This window comes from Desmodus rotundus, chromosome 9 (assembly GCF_022682495.2).
Source record: "Desmodus rotundus isolate HL8 chromosome 9, HLdesRot8A.1, whole genome shotgun sequence".
Taxonomy (NCBI): Eukaryota; Metazoa; Chordata; class Mammalia; order Chiroptera; family Phyllostomidae; genus Desmodus; species Desmodus rotundus.
In genome coordinates this window covers 12,915,007-12,937,956 of record NC_071395.1, presented here as the reverse complement: position 1 = coordinate 12,937,956, position 22,950 = coordinate 12,915,007, and the positions used below count along the sequence as shown (strand labels likewise).

The 22,950-nt window shown below is 46.2% G+C and overlaps 1 protein-coding gene across 1 annotated transcript in view; it reads left to right on the top strand.

Annotated features, from left to right (window-relative positions):
- RNF150 (ring finger protein 150) overlaps positions 1 to 21,755 on the top strand; it is a 168,399-nt gene extending 146,644 nt beyond the window's left edge. Inside the window, exon 7 of the mRNA XM_024569207.4 lies at positions 13,415 to 21,755. Coding sequence (XP_024424975.1) covers positions 13,415 to 13,533 — 119 coding nt within the window. The 3' untranslated portion in view covers positions 13,534 to 21,755. The remainder of the gene's footprint in view (positions 1 to 13,414) is intronic.
- Positions 21,756 to 22,950: the final 1,195 nt, after the last annotated feature.

Below are 22,950 nucleotides of genomic sequence, written 5' to 3'. Positions count from 1 at the left end.
TTCCCAGCTACCTATTGGTGCAGCTGAAAAATCTTGATATAAAAATATCTACAGAGCACTTTTCTCAAATAGCTTCCAAGCCTGGGAGCTCCAGGTTGCATCCTAAACCACTTGTCTGGTTTAACTGTGCAACTGGCATGCCCTCCCACGCCTTCGATGACCACAGTGGCTTCACTCTGTGGGCCAAAACTACAGGCTCACATGTCATTATTTATCTCTTTCATTCATTGATCGTGTGAGTACTACGGAGCTGTAAACTGCAGTCTTCATTACCTTGGTCTCACATAAAATAGCGCCTGCCCTTACAGCACCGTTTACAGAGAAGCTGCTGAAGTTCTGAGCATCACCACGAGACAGCCCACCGATCAGTCCCCAGCCCACTAGTGTCAGTTCCCAGGAGGCCAAGGTGATGTCTTCCTCCACGTGCTCTCTGTTGGTTGTATTCCAAAGGCAGCCTCCCCACCAATAACCTTAGAGGGTGTTTTGAGCCTGTAGGCCTCCAGACAAATGATCTGTTGAGAAACTAATAATTTCAGATTTGATAAGTCTTGGTGTTCTTTTTGTGTTTAGAAGTTAAATGTTAGGGGACAGTTTGGAGCAAAGCTGTTGGAAGTTTGCATTGATATAACCCTCCAAGTTTGCAGTGATGGAGTCCCACTCCCCCACATGGAAAATCCACTGGGAAACATTTTAAAATATGAAGCACCTAACCCACCAGCTTCTTATAGGGTGGTCTTCACTGCACTTTTCTTCTTCCCTTTAGGGAAAACATTGGCAGGGAAATTTCTGGGGAAAAGAAAATATATTGTGGTTGAAGTGACTTAGCCGACCCCTCCTCCCCAGCGCCAGGCAGGATGCAGCTGGGTGGCGATCGGTTAGGACACACCCCACTTGCTCTGGACAAGTCTGAGAAAGCCAGGATGGTGGGGAGACTGTCCCTCCTCCTCACTCTGAAGGCTTCCCTCCCATGGAGCACACACCCAGACGCCAGGGTGAGATTCCAGCCGGGTCCCCCACACGTGTGTGCACACACAGGCACATATAGACATGCATGTGTGTGCGCCCACTGCCAGCTCAGAGCAGCAGCAGTCATGGGCCTCGTTCTCTTGCGATGGCAATTGGCTGCACCTGAGTCAGGCAGCGCCCTGGAGACAAGGCGCGTCCTCTGCAGCTCACTGCAGCTCTCCAACCCCGGATTCAGGGGCAGTCAGGGGCTCCATCTCAGCTCCAATTCAGGGACATGTTTCATATGCACTGCTGTCTAAGGAACACTCACTGTTGTGAATCGTCCTATTAGGTCTCATTAAAATAATACCTATTAGTGAAATCATGCAGCGCACTGTATGCGTGCCTATTGAGCAACAGCGTACACAGCTAATAAGCTCAGTGGTAACTAAGGTTCGCAGCAGGGAGGAACAATTAGTAGATTTATAGACTAAAGCTCCATTGGAATTTTTGTCAAACAAATCATTCATTTGTACAAAGACTTATGCCTCAATCAGAGCTGTCAGTTCAAGAAAGGATTGGCTTCCCTTCAACTCCCGCTGTGCAACAAGAACAGTAGAATGAATTTTTTAAGGAAAAAAAATTATGATAATACTGCAACTGTTATTTAAATGTGGAGTTGATTAGAGAGCTGGAAATCAAAGTTTGAGCGGGAACACAGGATTAGGAAGACTGCCTTCCTTGTGAAGTTGAGGAAAATTCGTGCAATGGAATAAACAAACACTTGTGTGCGTGGGCACACACACCTATGTTAAAACAGGCATGTGTGTGCACACAGGCACCGAGAACACATGTGCACCTACCTACACACACAAGCCTGCATACACCCACATTCCTGTCTGCGTGTGAGATGAAACGCGTGTGCCTCCAGCAGGGCTTCCAAACACACATCTGCACGCTTGTATGGGGCTACATGCATGCCTGCACACAGACATGTGAATCCAAGCCACCAACTCTGTGTCACAGGAGTTAACACGCTTCAGCAGGGATGCTTGGCGTTTCTGGACGTGACTCTCCATTGATTATGCCTACAAATGAGACTGGTTCCAACTTAGCTCATTGGAGAGGGAACAGCTCCCAAAACAGGTTCATGTATCATTCCGTTAATGGACTTAAGGTCCTCTCATATCTGGAGAGCAGAAATGTGCCCCTACAGGTAAGGCAGTCCTTAATTTCAGGTACCATGTATTCGTGGCACTGGCGCCCTACAGTAGAATGGCACCCTCTGCGGCCAGATCACACGTGTACCTATCCATGCCCACACTGAGCGTGAGGGTCGGCGGCGGCTGGTGAGGCGTCAGAGGGAGACGTGGCTGAGTGGCGAGGCTGCTGGGAAGAGAAGGGTGGGGATTTATTGGACAGCAGAGAGAGATCTTGAAATGCTTGTCTTGACTCACACCCCTGAAAATAACTTAAGTTCTCAGCAGTAGAGCTAAGCCAGACTAGCCCTGCCACCTGCTGCCTGTGCAACCTTGGGCAAATTGCTCAACCTCTCTGAGGCTCCATTTCCTCAGGACGCTTGTTGCTTTCTGCCTGGCTTGCAGACAGATCCTCAAGGCGAGGGTGTCTGCTCTCCCTGGGGATTCTTGGGTATCGAAGACGCTCCCTTAGTATCCATGGAAACTCAGCTCAGCACCAGATGAGCAGCGGTTTATGTTAATGTGGGGATTTGTGGATTTTAAACCACTCTGCACCATATTTATCATTATTGACAAAGCATCCCACGTTACAAGAGACTTTAGAAATAGTGTGGGCAGCTGTCGTTCTGTAATATAAGTAATATAAAATATTTGCAAGCGGGAAAAAAGTAAACACTGACAACTACTTGGTAAGACCAATGCAGCGATAGAGCACCTCCTGCTTGGGACACGGGCTGTGCTTGTGGCTGCAGAGGCTGCAAAAATACAAGTTCCAGTTGTTCGCCTGTTGTGTGCTCCCTGATATTGTTGGCAAAATGACAGGCACAGCACACCGCCATAAAGGGGGTGAGGCAGGAGCTCTTTCCTGGACAAATATTTAGGCCAGCTGTAGAATTAAAGGGGGGAGGAGGGTTCCTCGTAAACATCAGTAATCATTTCAAATAGCAGCAGCATGATCTTTTCCTAAAAAAAGTCAAAATCTAGAATCTCGATGGGCCACGTGTTGAAATGACTTTATGTTGTGCAAAGCTCAAAAACTTCTTAAGAATAGGGGAAAAAAGACATTGTAAACTGCTCCAAAAATATCTGTAAGACCTCAGCAGAAGTGAATCTAGAGGTCTGTTTCATTAATGAAACAAAGCCATTTTACCAACAATATCAGGGAGATGGTCTGATATTTACAAATGCCTATTTTGAGTAGGGATGAAACTGTCTTTGAAGAAAGTTAGATTCTAACAGATGTAAAACAGATGTGTGCGAAGTAGAAGTCATTTTGCCAAGTGCTGTTTCTTAAAAATAGGCCTCATTTGCTCTATCTGCTAAAGGATCTGTCTCCGTGAGGGATTTGTAGAGTTTTTATTATTTTGTGAGAGAGAGAATATCACTCTGGGGTTGGTGCAGGAAATACTAAGACCTTAACCCGCACCCCGTCCCCCACAAATTCCAGAAACTCCCACTGGAATCTGTTCAGGGAATTTGGCCTTTGGAACACAGATGCAAAGCTATTAGGGTGAAATGTCTCGGTCTTCAATTTCAATCCTTACTGCTGGAAAATTGCTGATTTTAAGTCCTTTCCCCAATTCTGTGTTGATCCTAGGTATGCTCACCCAGGCATGATGGTCCAATTGTAAATAGTACCTTTTCAATTCTCACCACCCCATTTTTAAATTCAGCAAGCTGCTGGCCGAACAGCCAGCTTAGCTACACCCCACCTACTGGCCACAGAGAGAGTCCACACAGGGAGGGGCTGAGCCCAACCCTGAAACCATGAGAGAGCAACCAGAAACCAGAAACTGGTCTTAGCAGAACCCGCTAAGGTGGAGGCGTTGGGACGCAGGAAGAAGGTTACTGACCCCTATAAATAAATGCAACACTTTCCTCGCTGTGTGGTCGAGACCCAGTTTTCCTTCACCTGCTCTATGGGCTCGTCTTCCCACTTAGTGCAATGTAATCAGAAGAGGGGTCCCTCTCCCCAGTTGGCATTTAGCCTGTTAAATACCAACATGATTTCTTCAGACCTTCCCAATCATTTATTCGTTCGAGTGGTAACCGTTGTATTTCTTTTGCTAGTGTAACACTGGAGCTTTGGTACAGTCTTTGCAAAATATGTCCCCACCCTGTGGGAGTAGATGAGGAATTCATGGCACCTACTGGGGACATTGAACAGGGCTATTATGTCAGTGTTGAGATTCAGTCTTTTAACTCCTAAATCAGCTCGTTCCAGCTCTTCGTGACCCCTTCAAGAGCGCTTACTCAAACTTTTAAAAAAATGCCACACTCTCTTCTGAAAAATCTGTCCTTCTCATGCGGGTTTTATACACACCCCCACCCCTTCCCTGCCAACCGTGCCGTGAGAATCACTGGTGTCTTTCCTGGATCCCCACCTGTCAGGAAGATTTTATTGAAATTCAGTGTCAGTATTTTTTTAAGTGACTTACATTTTGGCATTTTCAGATGTAAAATTAAGTCATTACTTTATGGGATGTTTTTCCAGACACACTAGCAGGGGTGTCCAACCTGCAGCCCACAGGCCACATGCAGCCCAGGATGGCTGTGAATGCGGCCCAACACGAAGTTGTAAATTTACTTAAAACGTGATGAGATTTTTTCTGTGATTACGTGTCGCAATGTTTTTAATTTGTGGCCCCAGACAACTCTTCTTCTTCCAGTGTGGCCCAGAGATGCCGAGAGGTTGGATACCTCCCATTGTATCTGTCTCCTTACTTACAAAGTGGGGGGAGCGGGTTCATCTGGCTGTGAATGCCAATAGAAACAGCAGCTTTATCATTATCACTATTATAGGCTTGTCTTAGTGTGTCTCTGAGCCAGAAACTGGCCTCAGAACTCTGCAACCGTTACCTTATTTGATTGACCGAATGAGGGATGTAGTAAGTAAACTCGAAGTCTCTTCTAGCTTTATCTGCTTACTTAGGAAGCAAAGTGGAAGAAGACACGAGAGAGCAGAAGAGCAAGGGTTTCTGTCTTCAAGGGGCAGCATGGAAGACAACTGTATGGCCAGGTTTAATGGCACCCGTATTCCCTTTGTCCTTTCACGGTCCCTGACCTTGGAGAACAGCTCACCTCACTTGTATCTCCCTTATTCTCTCCCTAAACCCCTGGCACAGAATTCCTATTGCATGCCCAAACGTTGATTGAAAATTCTGTTTTGGCTTTTTGTTGTTGTTCTAAACACGAAGAGCTGGAGATTGTATTTGGGAGCCAGATGAATGGGTGTGCTTGTGATTGGATAACACCTGTGACGGTACCAGTGCTCTTGCTGTTGTAGGCTGTAGAAAGAGTCCATTGGGTTATTTTCAGGAAGGCATTGTAAACACATCCATCGAGGGGAATTTCAGAAATATACGGTGGGATATGAACCCATACCCTGGGTCACAACATCAGGCCTCTTTTGTTCAGCTAAGAGTGAGTCAATCAGTTTTTGAGGGCTTATTTGTACCCCCACTTGGAGTCCTCCCCTCCTTGCCCATCCTCTGAAACACCAGGTATTGACAGGTTCTCAAACATGCCGAAGGTGAATGATGCAGCCTTTATTGAGAGAGGTGCAGGCAACCAAGGATTCTTCTAAGCAAATGACTTGCAGTCTTGAACCTTTATAAACAGGCTTCTCATGTACTTTCTGGGGAAGCCAATAGTCAGAACGCTCATAAGTGACAACTCTATTAAAGACCTTCAATTGATTGTGGTCACAGAACAGGTTGATGTAAAATGAAACCTGCCGATAGAGACCTAGATATACCTGTGGCAGCGTTCCTTGTCTGCAGGTTAGCGCTGAGCTATTGATTGCCTTATGATTTGCTGATGCTCTCCTTAAGCACTGATATTTTAGCAGGCTTATATTTTAAATGCTCCTTTCCCTTTGAAAATTATGTGTAAGAAAGTATGCTCCTACTTCTGCCCTCGCCGCCCCAGCCCCTTGCAGAGAGGGGTGAAAGACTACCCCGTGCCGTGTCCTACGACTTGACCTTGTGGCTGGACTCTGCGTTTCCATCAGAAGGCCGTTCTCTAGTTTCTTCTGGCACTCGCATTGGACTATCTTGTAACGGTGGCACTTCTTCTAGCAGTAGGGATGAGGCTGTCGCATGGCAAATGAGCTCTTGATGAAATGTTGATGCCCCAACCCACATCCAATAACACTGAAGAAATAGAACATTACAGAAACTGCGGGGTAGGGGCCAGGGAAAGAAAGGACACCCCTTGTCCACCAGCACATTCATGGACACAGAAGGAAGCCAAGAGATTTAAAGGGGAAGGAATACAGCAAGTCCTCGGTAAATGTATTAACTACAATGATAGCTGTGCATTATCTGGTGTAGCATGTGCCAGACACACTGCGAAATGAAGCCATGTATTCTTATTATCACCAATCAGGAAACTGACATTGTTTATTTTTCAGCAGTTTATCTAAGCAAGTGCTTCTTATACAAAAACATAATCCATGTATGTTAAATAAAATCACGACGCTTTAGCCCTGCATTCAAATCCCTCTTCGGTTTTAGTACAGCCTATCTTTCCAAATCCATTGCCTGTATTCAGTGAGACCAGTCAGGAAAAGTAGAAGTTGCTCTAGGTATTTGAAAATAAGGGAACTTAATACACATCCATCTAAGCTCACCACACATATTAAATAGATGCAATGTATTATAGGTGAAGTATGCTTCAATAAACTTAATGTACAAGAAAGAAAGAGAGGTGGGAAGGAAGGGAGGGAGGGAGAGAGAGAAAGACAGAACAAGTTTGGAAGACTAGAGGAGCAAGAGGGAGTGACCCAGAGCAACTGAGCACACACCCACTATTCTGTTGCTGGGGTCGCCTTGCTCCTGCTGTTGAAACCACTGCCAACACTTCTGGAGCCCACACTGACCTGCCTGAACCAGCAGTACAATAGCTTCCCTCCTCCTCCTGCCTCCCAATCTTCTTGGCGGGAGCTAAGAGAAAGCTAGCTGGCAAGGGAGTCTGGGAAATGTAGTTCCCAGCCTTCTACCTCCCTGTGAAACAGGAAGAGGGCGGAGTACCTACCAGCTACAACTGGCACAGAGCCTATTGTCCTCCATAACCTCAGCTACAGACAAACCAAGCCATCCACATGCCTGGCATTTGCTCTGCTGATACCTAGTCATACTGGTTCTCCAGAAAGGAACGCCATTTCTCTCCTCTTTATACTTAAATCCTTATACTCCACTGGTTTACATGTCACCTACTCTGTGACCCTCTTAGTTATCCAGTTGGAGTTCGCCACCCCTTTATTTTCTTACCATTTTATTTATTCCTATTTTTTAGCATACGTCACCTTGTATTAAATGTATGTATTCAAGTCTGATCACTTTTACTGGATCATATTCAACTTAGAGGCACAGCCTGGGTTTAGTTCATCTTATCTCCTCCAAAGCTCATCGTCAGCAGGGCTGTGCACCTAACATGTGTTCAGTAAATACCTGTGGAATAAATGAGTGAATGCATAAATTAATGAATAAATAAATGAAGCCTAGGGATAATTTTATACAACTGCAAAAATGGATGAGGCTGCATGATCTCTGCCTTTCTGTCTAAATGCATCAGGCGGCTCCCTCTTTCTCACGCTGTCTCCATTCCATCCATATTCACATTTACAAGAGCCTTCCACATACTAAACTCTGTGCTTAATGCTTGGGGTTTTGTGTGGGTTTTTCTGATTGGGGATTGTAAAGCACACAGGGACAGCATAAATGTTCACTAGATTTTGCCTCCTTTGCTGCAAAAACTACTGTAAAGCTAATGTAAATAGCACAGTGTCCCTTCTCTTGGCTCTCAGTAAGGAATGACTCAGTGAATGAACTGTTAAGGAAATCCGTAGGAAGTCTGAGCCATTGAAGGAAATATTTCTCTTGCTGGATGAAGTGTCATGGGGAAAGAAAACCAATGATGAAGAGAGAAAAGCCAAGTGAGTTCAAAATAATGTGACCTGATTTACTATACAGACTTCCAGGGAATTCTTTACCAAGTCAGAATAAAAACGATGTTTTAGACCTCCCCATGTAAAAGGTGAGAAAGAATTTTCCTAATTTGAGCTCATGATGGTTATGTTTATAATTATGAAGCAAACATTTAAAAAGGCAAAAGAACCACTTATATCCACATGATTTTAGGAGTCACTTGGCCAAACAGATTTATTAATGTCGTAAGCCTGGGACGCTTGGTTCCCGAAGGTGGCCAAGCATTGTCTGTGAGAACCACTTATCAGCCAAATAGACATGACAGGTCTGCCCTTCCGGAATAGCATAGCCGTCAACAGCACTCGTCTGGGTAGGTAGGATTCCATTTCTGCCCCTCTCTATGTACTTGACCTTGGACAAGTTGACTTCAGCTGTAAAATGTGGAGCAGTCATTAAGGTAATCATACACCTACTTCAGAGTGTCATTGGGAGGGTGACATACGTGATCTATGTCATCGCTTAGCGCAATGCCTGACAGGTTGGAAGGAGCCAGTGCCTTCCAGCTATTATTGTCCCTGCCACGCCGCAACCCAGAGGCCTGCCGTTCTCCCAGCCGAAGCCACTCACAAGAGGGAATTCAACCCATGTTGGAGTTTTGTCTTGTTAACAAAAGAATTCGAAGGAGTCCACTCCTTACTGGAAACACTGCATTTGAAGTCTAAGGAACTTTCTCAGTGGATTTATGGTTAGGGACATGTAGGCAGTGCCCCAGCCCTAAGAAACCTCAGCTCTGAGAAGAGAGAAGACAGCAGCCTGGAAGTCAGCCAGTCTGCCTGAGGGCCTGTCCTGTGGTGCTCTGGCACGACACAGGGGCGATGGGAAATGATGTCCTCCTTTCAAGAAGATAAGCCTCAGTAGCAGTGGGCAGAAAGACGCTGTTTTTCTTTGAAACTGTATTTTCCAAGTACATCCGGGGGAAAATAAGCTTTTCTGTGATGCAGAGCAGCTCCCAGCGTGTGAACACCAAACCTGCTGGAGAATCAGGGCACCTGGGGGATTATATTCATCCCCACGTCATTTTCTCTCGACACAGAGAACACTTTATTCTGAGGGCCATGTTTGTTCATTCCTAACAGAGCAGGGCTTATCCCAGCCCGTGCCTGCTCTATGCCCTCTTTCATAAGACAGGCAGCAGAGTAAATGTCAAACCTCATTCTGGGAAGGGTAATTTTCTGCATTGGCTTTGAATAACCATCATAAAGAAACAATTAAGTAGGAAGGCACTGACTTCGTGTGAAAAGTGTCATGTCAAGTTAATAGGACACATAGTCGGTGAAATGGAAACCAAAATAGGCTTTAATAAAAAAAAAAAAAGCCAAGCCTCTCTTGTTGCATACAAAGCCGTGTCCCCCAGCTCACCCAGGATGCAAAGCTCTTGCGTGAATGCTTCTTAGCCTTTTCCGGGTTCAGTGAGAATCTGGTGAAAGCAACCCTCTCACCAGGAAAATGCATATACGCACGTAACCATAAAAGTATGATTGTAACTCTAGGTACCTGGACTCTCCTGAAAGACCACTAATCCTTTGGTTAAGAATCTCAGCTCTCAACTGTCAAGTTCATGGACTCGAATCAGACAGGCCTAGGTTTGAATTCTGGTTCGAATTCTACTGCCCTGTGAACTTGGGAAATTTTTAACCTTTCTGAGTCTTAGTTTTATCATCTAAAAATGGAAATAATAATTCTTGTTATGTCATCAGTTAATTGTGAATATTAAATTAGACGATCTATTTAAAGAACTTAGCATAGTCCCTGGAATGTACTAAGTACTAAATAAACATTAATATTTTTATCAGCTAATAAAAAAATGGGTAACAATATATTATTAATATAGTATATATTTATTATATTTATTAATATTATTAATAAATATTAGCTAATATAAAACTTGAGCCCCACAAAGCCAGAGAGGAACCTCAATTCAATTTCACTGCTATAAACATTTACTGGTGATGGGATTCTAACATGACAATGTTGACAGTGGCATGGGCCTGAGCCAGGGCAGTGACACAGACAGGCCAGGTGTGCCCAAGACCTGACAGGACGGACCTCAGGATCTTACATTCTCAGGTTGCAAGGAACTTCAACCCGGCCCACCTGGTTATATCAAACCCACAGCAGACCTACAGCTGTGTGCCCATTTCCTCCATGGAAATCTCTGGCTCCTTGGGTAATCTTTTATGTATCAAAGAGGAAAGAGATAAACCAAAGACATTAACAATTTGAAAAATTAAAAGGGGGGGTGGAAGGGGGTAAAGGGGGAGTAAATGGTGACAGGAGGAGACTTGACTTGGGGCAGTGAGCACACAGTACACCATACAGGTGATGTGTTACAGGATTGTACACCTGAAACCCAAATAATTTTATTAGCCAACGTCACCCCAATAAATTCAGTGAAAAGGCCATAAATAACAATAATTTGTGAAATTAGTATGACACATCCCACCACTCAGAATTTTTGGTTAACCACAGTTAAGCTTCTGGTTGAATTTACTTTGAATTAGGTGTGGAAATATAGGAAAGCAGTAGTTATAAGTCAACAGAGGAGGTTACGAGGCTCCATTTAAAACAGTGTTTTCTGCTTACCAGCTTATCGGCTCGTCTTTAATGCTGTGATAAGGAGGTTCAAGGCCGAGGACCAGATGACTTGGGATTGGCCTTTAAATCCACCCTGACTGGTTCAGGGGTGCCCCCAGCACCCCGTTCCCTTGGGCATGGACTGTTAGTGGTGAGGCAGTGCCTGTACAGGAAGGAGGTACAGAAACATAATACGTTTAAAGGGGAAAAGGAGCCCTGGCTGGGTTACGCGGTTGGAGTGCCATCCCACATGCCAAAAGGTTGTGGGTTGGGTCCCCGGTTGGAGCGTGCATATGGAAGGTGGTAGAATTCATCTTTGCCTTGAGCTGTGCGGGACGGTCGGTTTCCCAAACAGCATCCTGACTTGAGCAGCCCATAGTTTTAGCAGCCCCCACGGCCCTTTGTGCTTTTAATGCACACATTCCAGTGTAAAAACCACCACGGTGGGAATGAATCCATGAAATCTGCTGGTGGCTGAAGAGCCAGGGGCGAAGGAGAAGCTACCTGTGCGGGGGCAGTGAGCTATCTCCACAGAACTCGAAGTCCACGCTTTCTCTGTGCTGCCTTTTTTTATAAACTAGATCTATATGAAAGTCACAATATTACTATGATGAGCTCTTCGCTGTATCTCACCGGGTAGCAAATTATATCGGTGATTATCAGAGCAAGAGTTTTGTAACCATCAGCCTTCTTCAGTACTTAGACATTGTGTTTGGTCCTTTAATTGCATGTTTCTCTCGCAGGATGATGGAACATACAAGATCTTTTGGTTTTAAAGCTGCCTTTTATGGAGCTGAGCTCCCCTGCCTCCCCTGTTCATACTCCCTAGCTGGACCGTGCGTTCCACTCATGGCTCAGTACGATGTGGTGTCCATCTAAGGGCTCCCTACCACCTCCAGACTCCTCTATGTGCTATTGACAGGCTCAAAAGATTCTCCTTCTCATTCATCTGGCTAAAATAAGATTGTGCTGTAGGACTCCGTTTAAACATCTCACCCTATGGGAGACCTTTGACTCAGCAAACGGCTACGGAGCCCTCCTACCTGCTCTTACAGCACCAGGTACCTCTTCCCAGCCTAGTGCTTATCCCATCGTCTTGTAATCGTCGGCCTGCCTACTGGACAGGATTCACCCCACTCCTACCGCACCCCTAGCTTCTGGTAACATCCTTAACACAGAGTGGGGACTCATCGTGCCTGGAGTGAGTGAACGATGTTTGTGCATTGCAGAGCGCTTGGGAGTACGACTGAAAACAAGTTTTAAAGAAAATGAACATAAATCATAAAATTTGAGACAACAATGACTAGCATTTTTTGGTTTCTTTTTGGTTTCCAGTTAATGTTCTCTGTCAACCTCACTGCATAAAAAGCTTTGAATACTTCTGACTTCACAGTACACTGCGAGCATTTTCTTATGTAACCACAAATTCTCTGGAAATGTCACTTGAATGGTTGTAACAAGAAGATATCATTTAAAACAAGTAACAGTTTATTCAGATATTCTTTATTGTTGGACTCTGTTATGTGGAATGTTTTGCTGGTGTATATAATGATTAAATGAATGTTTCTGCATCTCTGGTTACTTCTTTGTAATACATTACGGAAACGAAATTACTGGGTGAACATTTCACAGTTCTGCATGTACTCTATGAAAGTGCCTACCTCAGTGTACCCTTAACAATAAGGCTGTCTTTGTTGAAGAGCAAAGATTTCATGAACAAAAGGAGTAGCTCATTTTGACCTTATATTTACTGGTCATTTTTGTCATACTCCTCTGTGAATTGTACAGCAGTAATCTGCCCATTTTTCTGTTGCTCTATTAATTTCTTATTGACTTAAAAGCTCTTGATGTGTTAAAAATACAATCCCTTGTGAAATTTTTATAAATATTCCCAGTGGGATATAGGCCTTTGATCTTATTTTTTGTGCTTTTAATTTTTTTTAATTTTATTCACATGTGTGAATCTTCTGTGAATTGCTCAATTGCCTGTGCATATGGAATTTCTTACCACATATATACTTAGATATATTTTCTTTTAGCTTTATTAGTTTATTTTGCTTACATTTAACTTTTTGATCCATTTAGAATTTATTTAGGGGTATAGTGTGAGAAGAGGCTCTATTTTTTTTTTTACAAAATAGTCAATATTTCTAATATCTTCTTTTGACCTTTAAAGAAATGCTATTCAAGATGCTTGTATTGAAATAACCAGCATCCGGAGACACAGCCCAGAGTTCACTAGGAACCCCTTTTCTTTCTTTAAGTGGGTAAACGAATCTCTACTATTTCTGGTTGCACATATACAGAAATTGCACGGCCACACAGTCCTAGAACACTGGCCACTGTCTCTGTCCAGTGTCACACACACTGGACAGTTAGACGTCACAGCTGGAGGGGGCTCCAGCTGAGACCCCCATGGCTGCAGCTTTGCCCTTTTTACACATTTACAAAATGGGGGGACAGGGAGGTGTGGGGGCTGGGGTGGCTTTGGGGCCAAGTGTGTGTAGAAAAGAGAGGATCTGTTTCCCTGGACAGTCTGCCTTCCCCAGGCCGGCAGGGTGGGAGGGAGAGAGGTACACCCCAGGTTGGGGGGGCCATGCATGGAGCTCTGGCCTCCACTCCCCACCCCCTTACTGGACAGTCAGAGAAAGAGTCTCCATGTACAGGCAGTGTCCTTCGGCCCTGAACTCTGCTCTCTCCTCGCAGGTGAACAGGAGCCCGCTGTGAGCAGCGATTCTGACATCTCGCTCATTATGGCGATGGAGGTTGGACTGTCTGATGTGGAGCTCTCCACTGACCAAGACTGCGAAGAGGTGAAGTCGTGAAGTGGCGAATATAGGAAAAGGGGATGGTAGGACCCAAGGGGACAGAAGAGAGGAGTGCCCTGCGACTTGGACCAGGCACACACGCTTCCGGAACACCTCGGCACCTGCAGGGCGCTCCGCTCGGGCATGGTCACGAACAGCAATACCCAAAGTCAGGCTGATCAGGATGCAGCCTCTCCATCTTTACAGCGGTCCACGGCCTTGGCAGGTTGGAAGCGGAAGCCGATTTCCCCTCCCGTGGCCTCGTAGACACACACTTCAGAAGCTCCTACAACTGACGGAAAGGACACGTTTAGGGCTTCTTAGTTTTCATTTCAATTTTTTCCTGGTCTTGTTTTTTTTGTTTTGAAATTGTTGTTTGATTTCTCCGGTGGTTTCTTTTTAAAGACCGTGTGTAGTTTCCTTTAGGTTCACGCCTCTGTGTCTCCTTCGATTCGCTCCAGCTGTCACAGAGAGTAGAGTTTAGAAGTGCCCGCTCCCTTGCGACTGGCTTGTGAATTCCGTCTCTGAGATTAAGGAAACCAGGCCTCTCAGCCTGAAGCGCGCACAGCTTTGGGAAGCACCTCCGCACCCTGGCCCAGTCAAAGGCCAGCTCTCATTAGGAATCTGAATTCTTTTCAATGGATCTTTAACTTCCCTGCTGCCAGAGACCCCACCACTGAGCCGTGGGTCTGCTGAGGCCACTGCTCATTAGTGTCGGCAGCATCGCACTGGTGGCCTCTTGCCTGACGCTGTGGAGGGCCCGTGTGACTTGAGAAGGAAGCTCTAGGGAGGCACTTTCATTTGGGTCTTACCGTCTTTGGCTGAAATGCTGAACTCAGAGATCCCCTCCAGGGCATTAAGGCCATTCTCCATGGCCGTAGGGCTTGTAGCTGGACTTACAAGCTTCGTTTTACGACCAGATATCACGAATCGTTCCTGAAAGTAAAACGTCTGTGTACGGGCTTCCCCAAGGCTAGCGCAGAGTCTGTTACCTCACGCAGCTTCTGCAGGAGATGGAGGCCTCAGTCACCTCCAAGCCCAGTGTCCCCACAGTGCAGGTTCTACCTTAATTCCAACACACTTCTGTTCCCCCGCCAGACCTCGAGGAAGGGTTTAGGCGAACCCTTTGCAGGTTGCTTCCCCAGGGCTCCCTGAGCGGGTCCAGATGCCAGGTGAGGAAGGAGGTGTGATTTGATGAACATTTGGTCTAAAGGTACGCAGGGGAGTTGGCGACGTCAGGTCTCTCCTGACGGAGAGAGACAGACAAAGGAAGAGGTATCCAGTGAATACTACACACCACCACTGTTCTGAAACTCTTTATGTTTGTATTCTTTTTTTGTAACTATGACAGAAATGTGCTATTTTTCCAGCGGGCAATTTTGTAATACGTTTATTTAGACTCTCCCGGGGCAGAGACGACAAAGGAAGGGAACAGTGTCTCTGGACAGTCCAGGATCACTTCGGGCTGCTGCAGGGGTGGACAGGAGAGGGAGCTTCCCTCCCTGAGTTCTCTGCCCATCAGATGAGGCTTCTCCCCCATCCTCACACTAATCCTCATCCAAAAAACAGAGCTCGGTGCCGCCCTAAAACCTCGCTGCCTGAAGCACGGAGTGTCCGACAAGGCACGCTGCTGGTGCGCCCTTGTCACCGCCTTTGACCATTTCCCACCTGATGCTTTCCAAGCAGGCAGCAAGGCAAGGAAAATGATTGCCACCTTCAGAAATGCCCCCTCCAGGGAGGAATGAAGACAACGCTGAGCCAGGAGTCAGGAGGTCCAGAGGAGCCGCGTGCTTGCTGGGCCTCACCTTATCCACCTGTGAAGTGGGAGGGGTGTAGCAGGGGGGTGCCCAAGGCCTAGCACCACCAGTGAGCACTTTGCCAGGGGCATCCGTGTTTCGCAGGGTGGCATGTAGCCGCCTTTCCGCTTTGGGGTGGCAGAGTTGCTGGACGTGTAACATACAGTGACTTCTTTTGAGATTTGGCGCTCCTGTGTTGCTGAGCATGAGTATCTCAGGGATTGAAGTTTTAAGCCCAAGTAGAAGTTGCTTGGTGTCACCTTGTTTTCAATCCGCTGTTAGTCACTAAGTTTGCCATCTCTGGATGCCCTCCCAGCCTGGTGTTTTTGTGATCAATTCTTCATCTCAAGGTGTTTCTTTTCTCAGTCAGCCTGGACCCGCAACACCTACCCCTCCTTCGTCAGCTTAGCCCCAGATAAATTTTGGTATAAAGTCAAGTGGAATTAGAAGGATAATTCAACAGCAAAAGAAATAGGCATTGCATTCCATACACAGAGGGAACACGCCCGCAGGAGTGCATGGCACTCTGCTTGATGAGGGTGCTCTCTCCCTGCCGGTTCCCTGGGGCCGCAGGGATGGCTGCATGCAGCCGCTGCAGCTGTGAGAGGGCGCTGCGGATGTGCTGCGGGGCCCAGGAGGCTCAGTGGAGGCCTGTGGGCCTGACCCCCTGAGTCTATGAGGTTCTCCACTTACCAAAGGTCTGTTTCTGGAGGATTCTCCTGGGACTTTGGTAGCTAAGAAAAAAAAAATTTTTAACCAGCATGGAAGAGTGCAAAAGAAATAGAAACAGCCCTTCTTCCCCCACAGCATTTCTCACCACCTCCCACCAAAGACCTGGGGACTCCATGATTCACAGAGCATATCAAAGGTTGGGGAACTCTCTAGAAGTGTAGGCAAACTTTAATGTTTTGGCTGATGTGCATTTTTCTGTCCTGAGTGCCCAGACCATCATTGTCCAATAGAAACAATCATTGGACCAATAAAAAATAACATGTTGACTTTTTTTATTGTCCAATAAAAAAAGTCAACATGTAAAAATAATGTAATAATATCTTTCTTTAATCCAATATTATTGTTTCAACATGTAATTCATGCAAAAAGTGAATGAATGACTTTGCATTCTTTTTTGTGCTTAGCCCTCTAAAGCCGTTGTGTATTTTACACTCATGGGGCCTCTCCGTTTGGATGAGCTCCCGATTGGGCAGTGCCGGTCTCCAGCTTCTCCAATCTTCTTACAAGCTTCCCTGACCCTTACAAAGAAAATGGGTTAAAACCTAATCACCTGCCCAGAGAACTAGATGCCACCCAAGCGGCCTAACTAGAGGCTCAGAGGTGCGTTGTTTGTTTTGTAACTGATAAATGTCCAGGCCGCCCTTGCTGGGATTTCTGCTTAAACTTCCCAACCACACCCTGAGCCCCATTAGCATTTACTGCTGTTTCTCTGTCCAGTCGTTTTTCAGAAAGTCACACAAACCACATTGATTTGGTGCTCAAACAAGAGTCTGTCCCTCCCTTCTACGGCAAATCCTTAGGCTGATCAGTGGCACCCCACAGCCAAAGAGAATTCCAGACTTTAGTTATCCAACTTGACCTCAACCCCTAGCACTCCTTCTTCCTGCTTGGTGGGAGGTCTTTTCCCAGGCCTGGTGCCCCCTGGGGCCTTAGAAGGGAAAAGTAGGAAGTTCCTATTGACTCCAAATACCAGACTTTGTGTGGCTGTACTGAGAAAAAGTCTTTGGGGCTTGAGACTGTCCAGATACTACTTGGTGAATTCTAACTGCCTGGCAACAGCCCAGCTCTTAACTTGAAATCAGCATCCCACCCCCAACCCCGGAGGCCAGACTAGAACCAGAGCATTTTCATTCCCTCAGAATAATGTAGAGTCACCTCTAGGAATTGCAACCTCCTGTGTGGCTGGTTCCTTTGGGAGGAACTGAGCCCTCCCTGATCAGGAATACAGCACTTGAACCTTGATGGAGTCTCCAGGGTTTGTCACCCAGCAACGTCAACTGTGCTATTTAGGCAGGAAGAGTGGAGAGTCTGGGAAGGTAGGAGGTGAGTAGTGGCAAAGGCACCTACCTGTTCTGACGTCACCTAGTAGGCATGGTAACCTTGGAGGCAAGTCTCTGTCCAGAGAGGTTTGTTTTGTCTTGTTTCTGGCATTTCCCTCATTCTGGTGGAAATGTCTCTGGACCTTTGTGGCTCTGGGTTTGGTCACCTGGAAGAATTGCAGTGCCTGATGGCTATTTTGGTTAGTGCCCTGACCTCCCCATGGCTGCCATGCTTTTAGAATCAAAAATGCTGACAGATAAACTAACACAGGATTCTCTCTTGTATTTATGAGTTTTGATTAGATGATAATTCTTGCCGAGCATACAAAATAAACAGCCTCACCTTGACTGAACACAAAGAAATCCCATTAAATCAAAACTCTTTCATCACAAGGGGGGGCGCTATAGAGGACCCAGGGCGATTTCCAGCAGCATTTTTATACGCTCTCACTTAGATTTCTTCCCTTTTCTGTCTCCAAGCCTGGCTTGCTCTGATCGCCTGTCTCTTCCTTTGTGTGCGCACCCACACCCATTCTTCTCCCATCTTTCAGGACAAAAGGCCTTGGTTCTGTAGGTCTCTGGAGTTATCACTGCGGTCTCAGTCGGTAGTGGTGTTGGTGTTTTCCTCTTACGTCATGGCGATGCCTGTATTTGTGTTTCGGATGATGATACCCAGTGTACGCTGACGGCAGAGTCCTCTGTAAAGGAACTAGCCCTGTTTTCACTTCTCAATCTAATTGTATCGCAGACCATCTACAGCTATTTCCTTTTTTCTCCCCCCAGGCGTCCTTGCCAGGAAAGTCTCCTAGGGAAACCGTGGCAAGGAAGCAACTCCAGAATGCTGTCTAGATTTATGATCTTCCACCTCCAGCACCTGCGACCTTCCTAGCTCACTACAGACCCCAGGGGTAGGATTTCTTGGAAAAATGTGTGGGCTGTACTGTATGGGACGGTCACTCACGCTGCTTAACATTGTGATGTCAGAGCTTGTCTCTGTAAGTGACCTGAGAGGCCACTTCTCCCTTAAGACTGAAAAGGAGACACAAAGAAACTGCCCCCCAAAGGGAGGGACACATGGTTCCTCGGGCACTGCTCTGAGCCCCAGAGGCCCCTATCCAGCTGTCCCAGGGCCGGGACTGAGGAGCACATTTGGTGACGGTGGTTAAAGGGTGGTATGACTTGAGGACTACCCTGCAGGGAGTTGGGACAGAGGATGGCAGGATAGGAACATGGATGCTCTTCCCAAGTAAATGCCCGTGCCCCAGGTATGGAGCTCACCTGGTTGTGTGTGTGTGCCTGTGTGTTAAGGAGTTAAACACTCATGGTTGCAGAGAAGGTCTGAATTGCCTAAAACCTAAATTCACTCTGAGCAGCAGGAATGAGTTTCTTACCACTTACCTCTCTCCCTTCCTCCCACTTCTCTCCCCATCGCACAAGGCCAGGCCTGTGCTCACAGGGACAGTTGTTTTTAAAGACCCTTGGGTCCCCAGCCACACTCCTCCGCGCTGAGTCTTTGGCAGCACTGAATTGTCATCCCAAAACTAAAGAGAGTCCAGATCTAGAGGGGACCCTTCAATCCCAGCCCTGTAATTGCAAAACCTGCCTGGTTTGCCACCTGCCAAGGACATTTGCATCTCTCTGAACCAGGCCTGCCTCAAGGGCTTCATCAAGTGGCTTTTTCCAGGAATCTCAGTGATCCAAGACCTTCTCATCCTCGTTACTATTGACGTTTGCACTTACTATGGAGCCATTTGCTCTGTGGCCACCGATCAATGTTTGGTGATGATATGATAAAGCAAGAATATCGTCTTAAGAGGTCTGCAGGTCTGAACAGAGCCCAGGAGGAAACTGTGGGGAAATTGGCTCAACCTGAGTTACCCGTGGTCACTACTGGCCAGAAAGCCTGTGGTCTTAGCCGCCCTTACTAAAACGGAGGGCTTGGAGAAGCAGGGAAACATGGGGGCCGTGTGTGCTCTGGAAACCAAAGACGGACCCCCGTCCAATGGACACATGTTTCTTCCGTGGGCTAGCTGAATTTCCTCCTAATTCTGTTTTCAGAAATAAAAGTGAAGGTGGGTTGCCTGGCCGAAGGGACCTATGACATTTCAAGAGGGTTTCTCTTTGCAGGCCGGTGATTGACCTTACTAAACCCAGAAATCTAAAAAAAAAAAAAAGTCTTGTGGCCTTAGTACCTCAGCATCTTTAAAGTCTAGTGGTTATTCCCCTTCTCCCTCAAAAGGTTTAAACACATCTATCGCTTTATTCAACTCAGAATATTATTCTCTTGGAGAATGTGACGATTTTCAATAGCCAAAGAATTTTCACGTATAAGAGCTAGTTAATTAATATTCCACTCTTCTGAAGGGAATACCAAACCTTCGCCTGTGCTAATAGGCGGAGCAGCTGACAAAGGACTACTAACTTACTGGTCGGTAGGGTGTTGTTGCAAGGGGGCAGGGCGCCCTCTGCTGCAAAGTCATTATTCTTTCAGCCAGTTCATTTGACTACGGAGTCACCATTTCATCAGCTAGCTGTTTGCCTTGCACTATCCAGTTCCCTCAGTCGCCGAGAATTCAGTTTATCGGAAGAGGAAGGAATGTCACAAACCCCGAGAAGTTGAAAGAGAACCCCACCGGAGACCTCACTGCCAGCAGCCCTTTCTTCTGCACAGTGTTGCCACGTACTGGTGGCAGTTTGTGAAAAGATGCCTCTGGCCGGAATGTTTGTGCAGAGTCATGAGGCAAAGACCTGACTGTTTGTAACTTCTCTCAACTTGACTCCTGTCACCCAAAGGAAGATCAATAAACAGACTTCTCTCCTATGAATGTAGATGGTGTGAAATACTGACGTGTTTTCTACATGTCTGTAACGATATATTTACTTCCTGCTTTCACATTAGTAATCGGGAATGGTTGTACCATTTTATAATTAGAGATGTATGGGGTAGGGGAGGGACAGATGGGCTGTTATTTTTATAGTGGGATGGTCCTTATATCTAGAAAACTTGAAGTAACTTTGTGAAAAGTTACATTCCATTCATTTCCTGAAAAAAATGATGGGTCTTGTTCTTTAAAGCAGTCATGAGCTGGGAGAATGATCATTCTTGTTTCTAGAGGAGCCTTCCAAGAAGAACACAGCGTCCGGCAGCTGTGACGCCTGCTTGAGTGTGGTTGGTGGGGTAATAATATGGGTGTAATAAGTTATAGATTTAATTTGACCATTTCACCTAAAATGTCCTGTGGTGTGCTTGAGGGTGGTATTGTTACGTTACAGAAGGACATGCTCATGATTTTGTAATAAAAGAGTTTGTAATAAGAAGGAGGCGTGACTTGTGCCAGACCTGGTGTGTGTGACGCCCAGTTCTGTGGACAGCAGACCGTGACCAGCAATTGCCAGCACAATAATGTGACAAGGAAAAACCCAACGTATTTTAACCCCTCTGTATATACTGCATGACTTCCACTGAAAAAGACATGTGCTCCAAAGAATGGATTTACCGTAATGACACAGTCAGGCGCAGCATCATGAGTCAGTCTCTAGGAGCTCTCTACTATCAAGAAAAAAAAAATCCAGTGGATTTATTTTCCCTTTCTCTCCATGAATTGTGTGATTTTACTGTAAAATGCACGATGTCACAGGTAGAATTTGATGCAGCTTCCCCGTGAGGCCCTCTGGCCCGTCTGCAGTCTCTGAGTCTCCGCCCGCGGTGCTCCACCTGGACGGCCTTCCCCACCCCCTCCACATTCAGATGGTGGGACCACGCTTCCCCGACGTGTTTGCCGTATGACTCAACGTCAACAGTTATTCCTGAGAGCATTGGCCTGGGTAACTTTTAATTTGGACTTTGGTTAACTTTCATTGCTGAAAAATGTAGTAATGGATTATGTAGTCATCTTGCCCAACCATCATCTTCTGTACAAAGTCACAGGCGTATTTAAATGATTAGTGAAGGCAGTGTAGGTATTTTTTTTTTCTGTGTAAATCTCTTTTCTTCTTCCCCACCTCGAGTACCTACCTTATTCCTTCCAAAGCACTTTATATCTCGAAATACAAAGAAGTTTTTACAAAGCAGTTTTTAAAGGGATTCGTCTTCTATTAGGAGACAAGGGCGTGTCTTCTGCTTGGTTCTATTCTCTGTGCGCTTGGAGAGTCTAGCAGTTTGTCTCGTACTGGGAGTGACGAGATGTCAAGGATGCGAGTCGACAACATCCAAACGGATACAACATGGCTATTTTTGTTATATAGAAGACTATCATGTAAATAAGTGCCATCATGTTCTTATGTCTTGGTTTAAAAAAAATGCAACTCTAATGATTTGAAAAAGATTGTGAATTCCAGAATATTTCACTGCAAACTTTTGTTGGGTTTTGTTTTTTAATAAAATGGAACCGGACGCTTGTGTTTGAGTCATCCGTATTTCCTCACCATGTTGCCTCACCTTGACTCCCAGAGGGGCCCTGTGGATTTTAAAACCCTGATATTGAACCTGAAATCCTGATTATGGTTAAAAAGAGAGAGAGAGAGAGAGATGTGAACAACTTCGTTATTTCTCTCAGGACAGTCAAGTGCTAGGCACCTGACCATGTAGCTCTGTTCCTCTCAGCAGTGATTAAAAGCTTTTGAACAATTCAGAAGAAGAAAGGTGCTAAGTTAGCTTGAGGTGCTGTCGTGGGGACAGGGCACCATTGTCCCAGCCGTCTGGGACAGGTCTAGGCAGGGTTCCACCACGGAGCCCACCAGAAGGGCTGGGGTGGCCAGCCCTTTTAATATTTACATGTACATCTCTAAAGATTTTTAACAGTGGTTCTTTCAAGTTAACAAGGAAAGGAAATAAGGAAGAGGGGAGCTGCCAGCATGGGAAGGAAAGAAAGGAGAGGCCCCCTACTTATTGGCACTCAGTGGAAACTGCCAGGCCCTGCCTGCTGTGTGGCCCCTCCGAGGTTGGGGCCTCCGAGGGCTCTCTTAGGAGCGGGAGTTGGATACTCCTGGTGCAGTTCAGCCTGACCAAAGCCTGAAGCTTTCCTTCCACCTGGCCAGGCACCCCTGCAGGAGGTGGACGCCACTCAGCCCGCTGGCAGAAACTCAACCTGTATAGAGTGCGGTGGCCCCCTGAGCCCTTTGCTACCCAAATGGGGAACTGCTGTGACGACAGGAAGGAAACATGTGTGCCTGGAGGCTGTGCTCTTGGGGCCAGTCTGGGCTCTCTGCGCAGGTAGGAAGGTATTCTAAAGGGATCGTTAGTGACAGAATGGTTGTGCCACATTTGGAGGCACTTGAAACTGGTCTGTGTTTACAATATCAGGCTTTTCCTCTGCCCAGACTCCCGTTGTCTGTGATGGAGCTCACGCCTCCGGCGCGGACTCTAGACGCAGCAGAGCTGGAATAAGGCTTCAGACAATACACAGTATCTATTAAAGACTTTTGGAAAGGCTCTCATTCAGTCACCGATGTAACTGCATTCCTTGGCTTTTCTAAAGCTGGTTGATGATGGAACCCTATTTTTAAGGGTCATCTTTTCAACACCGCATTGGACAGGACTGCTTGTGTGAAGTGTGTTCGTGTTCCGACCAGAAGGGAGCTGCTACATC